This window comes from Leucopleurus acutus, assembly GCF_964270905.1.
Source record: "Leucopleurus acutus genome assembly, chromosome: 7".
NCBI classification, from domain to species: Eukaryota; Metazoa; Chordata; class Mammalia; order Artiodactyla; family Delphinidae; genus Leucopleurus; species Leucopleurus acutus.
Genome location: NC_139150.1, coordinates 34,084,396 through 34,099,950, shown reverse-complemented (window position 1 = coordinate 34,099,950; position 15,555 = coordinate 34,084,396). Strand labels below are relative to the sequence as shown.

The window sequence follows — 15,555 nt, the reverse complement described above, 5'->3', positions numbered from 1 at the left end:
GTTTTCATTTTGAATGGAGAAAAATGTGACGCGTATTTCCTCCTTGAGTGGGCTGTCTTAATAAAAGGCATAACTTACTTCTGCTTTATAGCAAATCTACCACGATTGCCCAAGTGCCACTGAATTTCCCTGGCCTAGATAAGAGGTACTCATAGGACTTGGGACATTTTGCCTGTATGTTTGGGACACTGGAGTACTTTTACTATAGAATACAAGTCTTCAAATAGCATTTGACCAGACATAATAAAAATCCTTAGATTTGCTTGATGTGATTTAATACACTGCAATCCTAAATGGTGTTTTCCCTTTGTTCCTTTGCATTCGGTAGCGAAGTGATGATGATGACAGAAGCAGTGACAGGAAAGATGGGGCTCTTGAGGAACAAATAGAAAGACTGCAGGAGAAAGTGGAATCTGCTCAGAGTGAACAAAAGAATCTCTTCCTTGTCATATTTCAGGTATCTTGGCTTGGGACACTGATATGTTCAAAGAAACAGTACATTTCTTTAGTTTTAAAAAATGTTTTTATCACAGAAGTAATACATATTCATTTATAAGATCTTAAATATATAAAAGTTTCTAAGGGAAAAATAAAAGTAATTCTGTTATTTACTTAATGAGCATTCTTGCATGAGCATTTCTCCTTGCTTTAAAAAAAATGGATACTACTGTTAAATACCTCTTTCATATTTAATTATTCCCAATTGTTGATCTATTTATTGATTGTTTTCCTTCCTGAAGATTTTTGTGTATACACTCCTGTTAACATTTCTGATTATGTCCTTAGAACAGGTTCTAAGAAAAATTACTAGCATAAGTTAATCTAGACATTAAAGGTCTTCGGGTATTGCCGAAAACGATGTACTAACTCATTATCACTGCTTTTCTACACTGACAGTATTTATTGAATTATGAAAGTTATGAATACACACCACAAAGGGTGAAACAAGCAATACCTTTGAGGTCTCTTGGTCAAAAATTTGATTGTTTCCGAAGTATAAGAATTTTTTCTGACACCTCTGGAACTTTGTACCCCATTTCCAGCGTTTTATCATGATCTTGACTGAGCACTTGGTACGATGTGAAACTGACGGGACCAGTGTATTAACACCGTGGTATAAGAACTGTATAGAGAGGCTCCAGCAGATCTTCCTACAGGTTTGTGGAAAACTGATTATATAATAAACATCATTATTCCCAGCCACAGGGATTTTCCATTTCAAAAAGTCATCAAATCTGTCAGGAGGTTATGTAGTACCTGTAAGCCCCTTAGTGTCCATTTGTTCCTACTGCTGCTCATCACAATATTTAGGCTTAAATTGGCTCTGTATCATTCAGACTCCTAATTGCCATTCTCTTTGGAGAGCCTAGCTGTAATACAACATATAGAGAAAAAAATGCTAAGGGAAGAGTAATCAGATTTTAAGAATCTCTGTAAATTCAATGTGCAGATTGATAACCTTGTTTCTGGAGGCACTATTTAAGTTCTCTGAGGTCCTTATAGAAAGCAAAATGCAACACCTATTCTCTGCTAGATTTAAAGATCTGTAAGGAAAAAAAAAGAAAAGAAAAAAGATCTATAAGAGAGTGAAACTAATCCTTTGTATCTTCAGATACTAACACCCCAAATCCTCATTTGTTTGTTCTAGAAAAGAGTGATTAAAGCAGAAGGCATAAAAAGGGGGGGGGGGAGTGCTTTAAGGCTCCAAACAAAAATTTATTCTAGATTTTTTAGTTACTGTCAAATTAAAAAGCTTTAACAGCCCCTAGTTAGTCCTATAGGAATCTGAGTATATTAAAGTTTATATTTGTACACATAGAAGAAACTATTTTCTGACATTTTTTTTCCCAGTTAGGCTCAACAAGTCACTGATTTTCAGTAAGACAGATGACCTCTTTATTTTTAAAAGATTAATTAAAAAAAATGAGGTTTTCCTATTTTGTGGAATACTTCACAGATCACTGGCTAATATCACTGGCTAATGCTCTTAATATTTTTTTCTTTTGCAAAGAGATACATTAAAGCCCTAACCAAAAAAAGGAAATGATTCCAAATTTTTATGTTTCAGGGACCATGGTTAAAACCATGGTTACTTAGTAACAGTGCTATTCTTATTTGTAATGTATACCACCTCCCCCTCAACACCCCCTTTTTTTTTTTAAATCTTCCTAGATCAGTCCCTGTCCTGACAGCTTTTAAAAAGTCATACTGTATTTTGTCCTGATTAGGGAAGAGACGCATCTGAACCTCATCTAGAATAGTAGCAAGTGCTGCTGCCACTGCCTTGAAGTAAATTGCATTTACACAGAAGCAGGCCAGAAATGGATTTTTTAAATTATTGAACATCGTTTTGTTTTGTTTTGGAACTCGTTTACTCCTACATTTTCTTAATGTTGAGGCTTTTCAGGGGCCTATTATTCCTACCAGCAAAACCACTTTTTTTTTTCCTGTTCTTTCCCATCATTCCAGTGTGGATGGGCCTCTGAGGAAAATGTTCTGCAAGATTGCTTATGTGCGTTTTCTCCTGACCTAAACACTTATCCCCTTTTCTGTGTCCACAGCATCACCAAATAATCCAGCAGTACATGGTGACCCTGGAGAACCTGCTCTTCACTGCTGAATTAGACCCTCATATCCTGGCTGTGTTCCAGCAGTTCTGTGCCCTGCAGGCCTAAGGGTCATTTTTTTTCCCCCTCCTGTCAAGATTTTTTTAAGATCTCAAAATAATGTCTTATTTTTGATGGTTTGAATGCTTGCTTTCTTGTAGCATCCTTTCTTGAAGCAGAGGGGGAGGACAGGACAGTGAAGAATATGGTATTGATTACCTTTAACTGCCCCCTAAAAAGCAGATATTCCCTAATGACAATAATGTGACAATGACCATAGGATGGATGTATTATATATGTGACAGATACAACTTTTCTCTGATATTTTTTCTCCTTAAGGCACAAAAGATAACTGATGTGAGGTATGTGCAACACTAGAGGTCAAGCTTACAAAGTAGTATATAGAACTGATGGGTTTATTATCAAGTAGCATAGCTTTTCACAGCTCATGGGTAACCTAACATGGCTGAAATAAAACTGAAAATATGTTTTTTAAACCTTGGTATTTCATGATTTATATCATCTCAGTCTACTTTAAAATTAGTGGTTTCTTACTAAAAGTGAGGTTTCTTACCTCCATCTGAAATTTTCTCTTCAAAGTATTTTTCATTACTGTAGCATTTTAAGACACTACTGTTATTAAAAGATGTTACTAGAGTAGAAGTTCCCAAATTCATCTGAACATAAATCACCTGGGGCTCTTCTAAAGTTTTTTTTTTTTTTTTTTAATTAAACCACACTCTCTGGGGGTGGAACACAGACATTGGTAGTTCTTAAAGCTCCCGGGTAATTCCAATGTGCAGATAAGTTTTGAACTATCATCATCTTAGAACATCTGGTCATTTCCTCAAATCTGAGACATCTGTCAGGTCATACAGTGAATTACATGCTAAAGTGGGATTTAGAAGTAGCTAGATTGGCTAAAACTATACTTGGCATTAGATGTAGGTTTGGATTTTATTTCTATGGAGTCTGGGTGGGCCAAGTAATTACTAATTCCAGAGCCTGTTTCCTATATGGTGTTGAGGCTTAATTAAGATGGTAAAAGTACACTGTTAATTAAATAACACACAAGGGATTATCTGACATTCCAAATCCTAGCATTTTTAAACTTTTTTCATTAAATCTTCAGAAAAATTTACCAGTAATCTCACAACTGTAAGTATCTTTGTGCATTTGTACAATCTTTTTTTTAGCTTAGTACATCATAAGTTTATGATGCATTGGTATTTTCCATATTAATATATGGGGTCTCTTTGGTTTATCATAACATTTAGTGGCTACAGAATATAGTCTACTCAATAAATGGAAATTCCTAGGATTTTTAAATACCGTACCATTTAACAAATAGTCACAGGATTAAGGCTGCATGGCAAGTTACTGGCAGAAAGGGAACTAAAACCCAGGTTCTTTGCTAAATGTTCTTTTGTTTACACTGTTCCTCCTTCCCACAAACTACGTAATTAGAAAAAGCTCCTATCCTCAAGAAGCTAAAGGATAACCATTTAAGGCTTTGGTTAACTTTGATCCTAAACTGCTTTGTAATCGTTTCATAATGTATTGCAAAGTTTGGCTAGTTATACTTACTTGATCCAAATCCTAGAGGAATTTCTAGGTTTTCACCTCCTTTCTCTTGGACCCTCTCTTCATGTGTAATGGTTGCTTTTAACAGTTGCTCACTGATGTAACCCTGCTCTGACCCAGTCTGGCAGCTAGGTATATGAAAAAACTGAAACAGAGACTGGGTTTTGAAGAAATAAAGGTACAAGAGCAAACATTCAACAGTTGCTCTCCCCACTAATGAAGCTCACACAGACAGAAGAATGGCATGTCACTGTAACTGTACGTCGTACCTTGCAATAAATCAATATTCTATTAAACTGTGCTGATGCCATTTAACATGCTTTTGTCAAAGTGAACATATACTTTTCCTTAACTCTCAATCTCCCAGGAATTATTCAGAAAGCAGTTCATATGAAGTTTGTTTGCTTTTTCTGGAAAGTATTTAGCAATGATATTTAGCAATGATTTGTATTAACTTACTAATCTACAATTATACCTGAAAATGAAAGATGAGGACAGAACTTGGCAACCAAAAGCAGATCTGGCTGTCAATGTTAACTGGATACCAGGATTGTCCTAAATTGATGAAGGTGAAGAGTGACTAGAAGCCCACCTCAACTGGACAAGTCTGTTAACTACACTGGTCCTGATGATATGATGTGCTCATTAACAACTGGCTGTTACGTGCCAGATGCTATAGATTCACCGTATTTAATCATCATGAGAGTCCTAACATTATTATACCCATCTGATAGATAAAAACAGGCCCACGGAGTAACTTACCCAAGGTCCACAGGTAGTAAGTGGAATCTGAAACTATGTCCATGTGGTGGTTTTAGGGCTTCTTGTCTCCCAGTAGTAATGCTGTTGTCAGCAGCCTGAACCCCTAGTTACTTGCTGGGAAGGTGTTTTTTTTTCCCCCAAGAAGTTCTTGCCGCCCATTTGGAATCGCTTTTTAGTGAGCTGTAATATTCAGCATAACACATTAAAAAAAATCAACACTCGATAAATATATTAAACATTTCTGTATTGAATACTTATATAGAGAACAATCAGTAATTATAGTCTCAAGTCTTTGGATTTGACTTGTTTTGACTTTTGCCCTTCTTCAAGCATAATCTCCAAGAGCTGATCTAGAGAGAGAAATGAAAATGTACAAAAACTTCCTATTTACTTGTAGCAGTAGGATAAAAAGTCCTGTCAAAGAACTTGAAAATATCTAGTTTATCATAACTTGTATTTGTTTTTATCAGGAAAAGAATGCATAGACCCTGTAATCAAGCACTCAGGATCAAATGCTCTTACTAGATATAACTACCTTGTAATCCTTTTGACAAGATAGAGGAATATTTCACTACCTAAACTTGATCAAGATGTCTGGGGTGATGTCAGGTTGTAGGTTACCCCTCCTTTAGAAGTGTTAAAACAAGCACAGCAAGCTGTCTTCCCTCCCAGGATTAAATGAGAATACCTGTAAGGCACTTAGCATAGTGTCTGCATGGCAGGTGGTAAATGCTCAGTAAATGTTAACAAGTTATGATAAACTTATCACTACCTTTGATCAACAAACAATATAGCTGTTTTTCCATTTTAATCCAGATTTGAAAAGGGCTATCTGGAAACTAATATTAAGATCTATAGTAGTAAACCCTAAGGGTACAGAAAACTTGTCCCAGCAATAGCTCCCTGCTCCCTGACTTGCAGACAGTAGTAGTCTAGAAGACTTGGCCCAGCCTCTGGGGTGCAGTGGTCTACCACCATCCCTGCTGTTTCTTGGGATAAGAATCCAGTTCAGCCAGTTTTTGCCTTTACTACTAAAAGCTCTTCCTCCTACCCCAATCTAGGGTTTGTCCTGGTTGCTTCTCAATTTTAGCTCTAACCTAACATTTTTGAACCTATCACTCAGCTCCCATCCCTATTGTAGAAAAAATGGTCACAGACCCAATATTTTGCCCACAACCAGACCTGCTGGACCTTAACTGAAACTTGTTCTTAAGCCATAACATACATAATTATTTAAGCATTATTTATACAAGTGTTTCATTCATCTATGAAGACTTTACGTTTTGATGAATTTTGAACAAGACCAATCTAAATTTCCACACTATAAAACATATCACTTAACTAAAAATCACATTTTCTCGTATGTCAGTTCATGGCCACACACAGTACAAGTCTTCCGGTACACGTCATCCTCTAGGTTTTCTTCTGGTCCATACTCATGTTGATGAGCAACTGTCTCCTTTTTCCATAGACTGCTTCTTACTGCTCGCCGTAATTCTAAGAGAAAAAAGCCAGTTTTTCAGTGGTGCTATTTCAGCTGTGTGTGTTTAAACCAAATGTGGTTTACACCTTAATTTTATAACAAATCAAAACTGCTGATACAGATTTGGCAAGCTTACTTATCTCACTCACTGGTTTGGCCTGTGAAATCATTCATGTGATTGTTGGAGTTAGTGTGAAACAGGAGATTCAGAATTGAGGTATATGGACTAGAGGGACCGCAAAAAACTAGATTCAGAAGACAAGTGAAAGAACAGGGTTTGTTCGAGCAGCTGGCTACAGAAAACAAGATGCCACAGCAGGAAAGGGCAATCAGCTGGGATGACTGAGGATAAAGAGCATTTTAAATTCCTTGTAAGTCAGGAGCTACTTCTCTAAGAGGCAAGTCAAACTTTGCTTGCAAGAAAACTAGAAAGCCAAGAACTCCGCCACTAGTTCATGGCTGATGTTAGAAAAGCTGCTCATGCAACTGACCTTATGTCTATTATTATTTATCCTATAAAATGAGAGCAATAGTTTAGGACATAAATTGCTAGTAATCATGCAAAGTACAACATAAATAAAAGAATCACTGACTATTAAGACCCGGAAAGAACCATGGAGTTATTTTACTTCATTTTACTTTGCAGGTAAGGAAATTGAGCAAAGATAGCATGGGAACCCAGGTCATTTATTCCAATGTTTAGAACTTTTCTCGCTACATCACGTTAAGATGTCATTTTCACAAAGAAAAGTTACGTTGGATGCTCTGAAAAGCGATTAGGACATTATAAAGTTCACACTGCATGTTACCTGAAGAAACCAAATGCTTTGTGTTAATCGGAAATTAACAAGCTAATAACATCTCAGTTTCTAGTTTAATGAATAAAAAGCAACATGAGTTGTTTTCATTTTTCTATTCTGACCAATGGTCCATCAAGCCCTGCACTTTTGACAGCAGCACTACCTAAGGGAGGGTATGATCATTATCTTCTATAATCTCAACCTTAAAAATCAAAGTACACCAAGTAATCACACAACATTTTGTTTAATCCATTTTACTATGATAAGTACTATCAAAATAATACTTGAATCTTTGTATTTTCAGCCTTTATTTGTACCATGAGGATAAGCAAGCAAATAGGGCTATGTATCAGGCACTGTTCTAAGCACTTTATTTATAAACATTTAATCCTCACAACACTTTGCAATAAGTACAACTATCAACCCAGTTTTACAGATGAGAAAACTAAGGCTCAGAGAAGTTACATAAGTTGTGCCTAAGATCAGGCAGAGGCACAGTCTAGCTCAGGCCATGTTCTTAACCACTAAGCTGTGATGCCTTTTCATACACCTCCAACATGAAAAGCACTTTATCTGAGACATTTTCAAGCTTCAGTGTATATACCTCTAGACAGTTTCCAAACTAGGGAGAAAATCATGTTCATCCAAACTCTAACCTTTATTCCTATATCCTCTCATATTCTGAAGAACCCTAGTTTTTCTAAACATATCTGGAATGCCCTTTATCCTTTTATTTTTCTACCTTGGGATATTTTTAAAATAAAAAATAAATGATATGCTGACCAGAACTGCACAGATGCCTCATGGTTTCAGATAATGACAGGAAGATGTCTCCTGTCCAAGTTCCAATACCTACTTTTCAACTTTGCTCTGATGGAAGGTATCCTGGCCACTTTCCCTTTACTACCCCACGAGGAAAATCTCTCAAAATCTGACTGCATCCCAGTCGCTAAGCTAACTGCCCAGTTTGTGCATTATGTGAACTTAGGAAGAGAGATAAGAAAATTTTCTTAACACTAAAAGAATACTTAACAAAAATCCAGCTTACTAGCCATAACTGTCACAACTGAACATAAGGTTTTATACTGACTTTATGGCTTTTCTTCCCATCCTTCAGCTAATCTATCAAGATCTATAATGACAATAAAGCCACATCTTTAGTATTTACTAGACATTCCTGGAAAAACTTGTGCTAGGAGGCACTAAAACAAAACAAAACAGAACTGGTATATCTGTCATTTTCTTGCCCTTCTTTCCCCACACGACCGATCTAGTCTTAAAAGCCATGAGGTGGAGCAAGTGGGCATGGGGGTGGGGGGAGCCCGAGATAGATAAGGAGGGTCTCCTAGAGAGGAGGCAGCAACAGTGAAGGGGAATTAGGTACATTCAGGGGCACCAATCAAATAACTATATATTATAACGGATAATGGAAATCAGGTTTCTCACTGTCAAAGAAGGAAATTACAAATAAGGAAAGGAAGAAAACCAGAATAAACCCTAAAATTTTGGATTAGAACTTGGTATAGTGTAAACTCAAGGATTTAATTATGTATTAGATATACACGTGTTTTAAGCTAGAAAGAAGTGGTCAAAGATTGATGAAGACATGTCAAAAGGACACAAGACCTAGCCTGAAGATACTCCTATGGGCCCAAATCTGAAACAACTTGAGCACCAAAATAATTGAGGACAGAAATGAACCAAAAGCCACTGAGAAGAATAGGAATTAATGAATCCATACCAGTAATAAGCAAATGGGGGAATGATGCTATAGAATGTCGATTTCCAACTGGTTAAATGTGGAGTGAGCGCTGAAGGTAGAAAACAATTTTTGCAACCATCATCCTAAATACTGATTCAGGCAAGAACCATCCACGGATGAATGTTAAATTTAGGGTGAAGTGTTGAGGAGAAGCAGGACATTTACGTGGTCTTACAGGGGTTTTTTTGCTTATCAAAAATAAATATTAACATCACCATTGAGGGCCGATGGATATCACATGCCTCCAGATGTGATGCCCTAGAAAAGTCACTTCATTTATGTTCTATCCAACCTGAAATGAATAACCCGAATCTAACCACCAGGAAACATCAGAAAAACCTCAAATGAAAAACATATTACTGCAAAAAAGGTAGGCAGGGGAAGAGAAAAGACTTCTTCAAAAATGTCAGTGTCATAAACGATAAAGGCTGTGGAAATATTCCAGAATAAAGTAGTTTAGGAAGACTTGGTACCTAAAGCCAATACCTGATCCTAGACTGGATTCTGTACTAGAATAAAAAAACTACACAGGACATGATTGGGTCAACTAACGGAATATGGATGACAGATTAGATAAAAATATCAGTAGTATACTTCTGTAAGAGAATATTCCTATTCTTAGGAAATATACACTGTAGTATTTAGGGGTAAAAAAAGGGTGGCAATGTACACAACCTACTCTTAAATGGCTCAGAAATAAACGTATGTGTAGAGAGAATGCAAATGACATAAAGTTGTTAATAGGTAAATCTGGGTGAAGAATCTGGGTGTCCCTTGTACCATTCTTATCCTTGCAATTTTATGTAAGTTTGAAATTATTTCCAAATAAAAACATTTTTAAAAGACAGTAGCTAGATTGAAGGGCCTTCCAATGGCCAAATTTGGGCATCAAAATGAATAATCAGGAATGGACAGACTGTAACAGTTACTTGAGAATAAGAATCCATGAATCCAACTAGTACTAAAAAAAAGCTCTTCTTTCCAAAAGAAGCCAAATAGTAATTGTAGAAATAACAGAAAAAGAAAGTCACCATTTATATCCACCCTAATAATAACTGACTCAGGCAAGATTCAACCTGGGTGCTAAAACCACTGAGTGAAACTTAAGGAATGAGATGTTCACATAGTGTCAGTCACCCCATGGATTTCTTATTAATTACAAAGGGGAAAGGGTACCTTTACAATGGAGAAATCTGGCAGACACTACCTTACCTAAGCGATACCATGTGTCTCCTGAGGTAACCGATCAGAATCTAATCGTGAGAAAACTGCTAATAAACCAAAGAGACCATGGATATGCATCACCTTTGATTGGCCCCCGGATCCAGCAACTAAAAAGCTATAAAGGGACATTGGAACAACTGGGGAAAGACAAATAATATAGATTATATACTAGGTAAAAGCATTATATTAATGTTGTTTATTGAGTGTGACTATTTTTTGGTTAGCAGAAACATGTCCTTATTTATAGTAGATAAATGCTTAAGTATTAATAAGAATCACAATGTCTGCAAGTAACTCTTAAATGGTTCAGCAAAATATGTGTGTGTGAATGAGAGAGAAAAAAGCAAATGTGGCAAAATGTCAACATCTGGTGAAATAAAAAATTTGTTTAAATAAGGATCAGAAAGTTTTTCACATTACTTCATTTAAGCAACTTAAAACTTTGGAAAGTAGAGGTCAACTACCTACTGCTGAGAATGAGAAGAAAAGGTGGAAAGATCAGAGACTTTAGAAGAGTGAGAAAAGGTCTGCTAGGCCTTGGGAAAACTAAGGAAACCTTGGGAGTGGAGCGGGGACATACCAAGCAGCCCTGAAAGCCTAACCGAGGCTGGAGAACAGGACAGCGGTTACCGCGTTCCAACCTCCTGGCCCCACTGGCCTAGGATTTCACAACACAAAAAGCTGTAGACTACTTCTCTGGGAAGGTTATAGAACTGTTCGTGATAACCATCAGTCTTGCTACTGATTATCTTCAGGGACTGTTTCTATTTTTTACCCAAAGAAGTTTTCCCCTAAATCTTTGTTTCAATGAAAAATGTATTTTATACCACTCTAAAACTTGTATTTTATCCAGCTTAATATCTTAATTTTACAAAAGAGGCAGCCTGTATTCAAAGAAGCCCAATGCTGTTTACCAGGTAAACTTATAAAAGAACTAGTGGAGAGAGACCAGATACTTGTAAATACCTGATGGGAGGGCAGGAAGTTTTGACATAGGGTGCCCACTGGTAACGAGAGGGAAAAAAAAATCACAAGGAAATAACATATGAAGCTTTGATCTTACTTTGTCCTCCAAAACTAAGGATAGGAAACTCTGTCCTTCAAACTCCCCTGAGAGAAGCCCAAAAATAGTCATAAATATAACCACAGGCCCAGAATGTAAAATGATCACAAACTTAGAAGGAGCCTCCAAATGGGATTTTCTCACCCACCTCTTTTGGGGAAAAAAGTGCATACTAACAAACAATTAAGATTAATTGTTCTTTGTTTTTAGAAGGCTAACCTCTACCAGTATTAAGAGAAAGCTGAGTATAACTTTAAAGAAAAGCCTTACAGCTTCCTTATCTGTGGAAAGGAGCCACGCAAACCCAAAATGTTCTGTGTATTTGCACCAATTCAAAGTTCCCATCCAATATCCAGGCCAACACACACTGCCTTTTTTAAAATCTAGTTAAACTAAGCACAGTGATGCCATCCTTTCTACTTCTGCCTTCTTGGATCTAAGAGATCTGTAACAATTTGAACTTGCCGACAAGGAAATTCTTTGTCTTTCACCTTGTCTAAATTTATATATACACCTTACACTATCTATAATTTCCTTCTCTAGTAAGATCAATTCTTTCTCAAACTGATAAAGTAGAAGATCATATTCTAAAAACAGGTAAATGTAATCTCTTACCTTTCCATAAAGAAGTAAACTTTGTGTCAGCTTCTTTGTGGATCAAAATCAGAAGACCAAGAGAAACCAGGTTCCAATTTCTTTTGAACTAAAAAAACTTTTAGACTTGCTTTTATTCCTCTCTGTTCTGAGCCTTCTGAGCAAAGTGCATAGTAAGCTCCTTGTTTCTAATTTCTACAGTGTCTACTCCACTCTCAGCCCTTTGTGGCCTAGTCAGGAGGACAGGAACATATCCACCAACCTCTAAAGTAAATCAACAAGAAGAAGCCATAATTAAAGAAGGCATGGCACTGACCTCTGCACATTAAAGACCAGAAGACAATGGAGTAACGTTTATACAACTGAGAGAGAACTCAGGTTTTCGTATGCAAGAGAAACAGAAAAACATTCTTAGATTCGTAACAGGGTCTTAGAAAATAAACCATTCTTGTAACCACTTGGAAAATTTCCTCAAAAAAACATGCTTCACCCAAACAAGAAATAAACTGAATTAAAGAAACCAGTCTTAAGAGGTCCAAGAAAAAATTTAGGGCAAATTCAAACTCTTCAAGGATGAGGAAAATCCACAGTAGTTTATCTGGTGGATAATAGCAGCAATTTAACATAGCGAGAAAAACAGCCAATTATGTTTGAGTTTATACTTCTTTAAAAAAAATACCCATGTGAACTGTGTAAATCTTAAAAGAAATGTTCTATTCATGCTAATATTTAAATAGATATGACTATCTTAATAGAATTGTTACAGAAAAAAGCATGAAAAAATTAAACAGATGCCATTATCTGTTATTGTTAGTCAAATTATAGAATTTAGTCCCCTTTAGATGACATCTTGACCAAACTACAGAAATATTATAGTATCTAATAAAACTAAAGATAGACCCTCTTTTTAAAATATTTCATCACTTTGAAGGTATAAGTTTCTAATTCCTTTATCCATATATTATTATCTACAGCAAAATACCATCAGGAAAGTGGTTTGAGGAGGCAGCAGAAAGGGAAGAGCTGAGGTGATTCAGGGAGCTGGGGCTGACAAAAACTCTAGGCTGGTATGTGATTAGTCTATCAATGTGCCCTCCTCTTTCACACCCCTTAAGGTGCCTTCTGTTACCTGATCCCTCAAGGCTTTCCTTGAAGTTGGAAGAGAAGAAGGGTCGGGGTAAAACATGGAAGAGATTAAAGAAAGGACCAAATTCAAAAGATGTCTTTCCAAATCCTCTCAACTGGCCCTTGCAGGTATTCTGGAAGACTGTGGTACAGAAGTGGCTAATCTGGGGATGAATCTTCAATGAAAGGCTCTTACATGGCATAGTTTGCTATAGGAAACCTCTCTACAAAGGCATATATATATATATATATATATGTGTGTGCTTATTACCCTCTGATTCAGGAAATGATATGTTAAGTAACTATAATTTATATAAAGATGTATATAAGGATGTTTATCATGGGGTTGTCTGTCTTTGATAAATTTTTTTATTAAACTTTGATTTTTATTCCTTACTGTTAAGTTGATCAATTTTATATATCAAAATTTTCATTTGTAATCAAAATTAAGAAAGCTGAATTAGAAATCTGAAATATGCTCAACTATTATTCCCTTCCTGTAATTAAAGAATAAAGCAATCATTGACAAATATTTGAACATTTACACCCAAGTCCAAGGATATATAAGTGGATCTTTTACCTGCCTTCATTATATAATATCTACAGGGGAAAAAAAGAAAACTTTTCTCTAAAGAGTATCCTTGTACAGCAACACATGCAGAACTGCCATATTCTTATAATAGGTACATAATATGCCATAGTAATACTACGATCTATGGGATGTCACTCTGCCCTAGTTCTCATCTAAGCAACTTACGTGTAATGTCTCACTGATTCCTTACTAAACTTTTATAAGGTGGGTGGTATTATCATCATTTTTATAGTTGAAGAAACTGAAATACAGAGAAGTTTTTTTTTTTTTTTTTTACAGAGAAGTTTTGATAAACTTCATAAATGTCCAACTGTGCTTCCATTTTTATAAAAATGTTTTAAGGGCCTATGCATAGAAAAGAACTGGAAAAATAGACATTAAACTGTTACTGATGATTGTCTCTGGGTAGTATAATTATGGGATAGAAGTTCTTTATAGTTTTCTAACTTCTCTGCACTACACATGAATTACTCTTGTACTGAAAAGGGGGAAAGAATTCCCTCACAATAAGAAGGAACAAGGTAGGCTTACATTCAATTTTTTTTTTTTGCTCTTTTGTTTTTAAGACATCTGAACTATCTTCATTCACCCTCCAAAACCTCTTCTAAATCCTAAACACATAAGCAAAATTACTTATTATGGCTACGATACCCATTTTAAATGGATCAATTTATTATATTATAACCCTGTATAAACAGAGAATACATGTTATCTATATACACTTGACACCACACTGGCACTCTACTGTATGAAGAACATTTATGCCTACTTTTTAAGATTCTCTGTAGGGAATCTGTGATACAGCCAACAAGTGCCCTTTGTGCTCCTATAACACCCTATGTTCATCACTGTCACAGTACTTATCACACTCGATTATGACTAAGTTTATCAGTCTTTCTCTTCTGACAAAAGTTGACGCCAGCATTTGTGTTAGCACAGAGCCTGGAACACAGCTGACACTTAGCAATTGTTGGATACACTGATTACAGATGGACGGACAGACAGACTTCTGCACATATGCATACATAGATGGATGCATGGACAAATGAATACAGAGATAGATGGACAAAAGAATGGATAGTCACATGGATAGACAGATGTATGGACAGAGGAATGAATGTACCAATGCAGACTTTTGGTCATGAAATCCTGGCTCCAGTCCCAACTCTCTAGCACCTATGTAACAAGTCACTCTACCTTCCCAGGTGTTTTATTCATATATAAAAGTGATTAGACTATCTGACATTAGAAGGTTCCTTCTAGCTGCTAAATTAGATCACTGAGACTTAGGCATTATTTTTTCATTTTAAGCAATTAGAGAGGTTTGCTGGTGGAAAACTTCACTTTTGATAACCGTGTGGGTCACATTTAAGATTGCATTGAAGCCAAACCCTTAACCAGGGGTACATTCCTGACCCTACCGCCGTTCCTATACAAAAACATGACTCACTTGAAGACAAGGGCTTACATGCTTTTTTAGAATTGCAGTGAGGTTTGGACTGAGAGTCTCAAACACCAACTTACTGAGGGCAAACTTTAAGTCTTTTGTTCTTCAATTTATGGAAAAAAAAAACTTCCAATCCAACAGTGACATTGTATCTTTAAAGTGGAAGAATTTAGCTAAAGGCTCTTTGCAAAGCAGTAGAGCACAGTCCTTCATGATATAAATGTAGCCACTTACCTTTTACTTTTTTATCAAACTTCTTCTGTTTCATTTTTTCTCGGTTTTTCTGTTGAACTTCCTTTGCTTCTTCTAATGCTTCCTGACTACCCCAAACTTCAAGAGACCTCTTCACAATCTGAAATACAGAATCCATAAATTAGTTGTGATTCATTGTTGTAAAATAGTTATAATTATTAAATCCAAAGGTGCCAAAGAGTGATCTAACTTAAGTGCAATTTTATAAGTATTTATTTGAAATTTAAAAGTTTTTAAATATTGATAAGAAACAACTCTACG

General features: G+C 36.1%; 2 protein-coding genes across 3 annotated transcripts in view; one reads left to right on the top strand and one right to left on the bottom strand.

Annotated features, from left to right (window-relative positions):
* Positions 1–2,693, top strand: part of NCBP1 (nuclear cap binding protein subunit 1) — a 39,289-nt gene extending 36,596 nt beyond the window's left edge. For both annotated transcript variants that reach the window (XM_082842527.1, XM_082842528.1), the window contains 3 exons: positions 329–457; positions 1,044–1,157; positions 2,562–2,693. In XM_082842527.1, the coding sequence (XP_082698653.1) occupies positions 329–457; positions 1,044–1,157; positions 2,562–2,675 (357 nt within the window). In that variant the 3' untranslated portion in view covers positions 2,676–2,693. The remainder of the gene's footprint in view (positions 1–328; positions 458–1,043; positions 1,158–2,561) is intronic.
* A 2,346-nt stretch (positions 2,694–5,039) lies between these two features.
* The window catches only part of XPA (XPA, DNA damage recognition and repair factor), a 35,686-nt gene continuing 25,170 nt past the window's right edge, over positions 5,040–15,555 (bottom strand). Inside the window, exons 5-7 of the mRNA XM_082842529.1 lie at positions 15,277–15,394; positions 6,295–6,449; positions 5,040–5,132 (exon numbers count right to left, since the gene is read on the bottom strand). Of these exons, the coding sequence (XP_082698655.1) occupies positions 6,301–6,449; positions 15,277–15,394 (267 nt within the window). The 3' untranslated portion in view covers positions 5,040–5,132; positions 6,295–6,300. The remainder of the gene's footprint in view (positions 5,133–6,294; positions 6,450–15,276; positions 15,395–15,555) is intronic.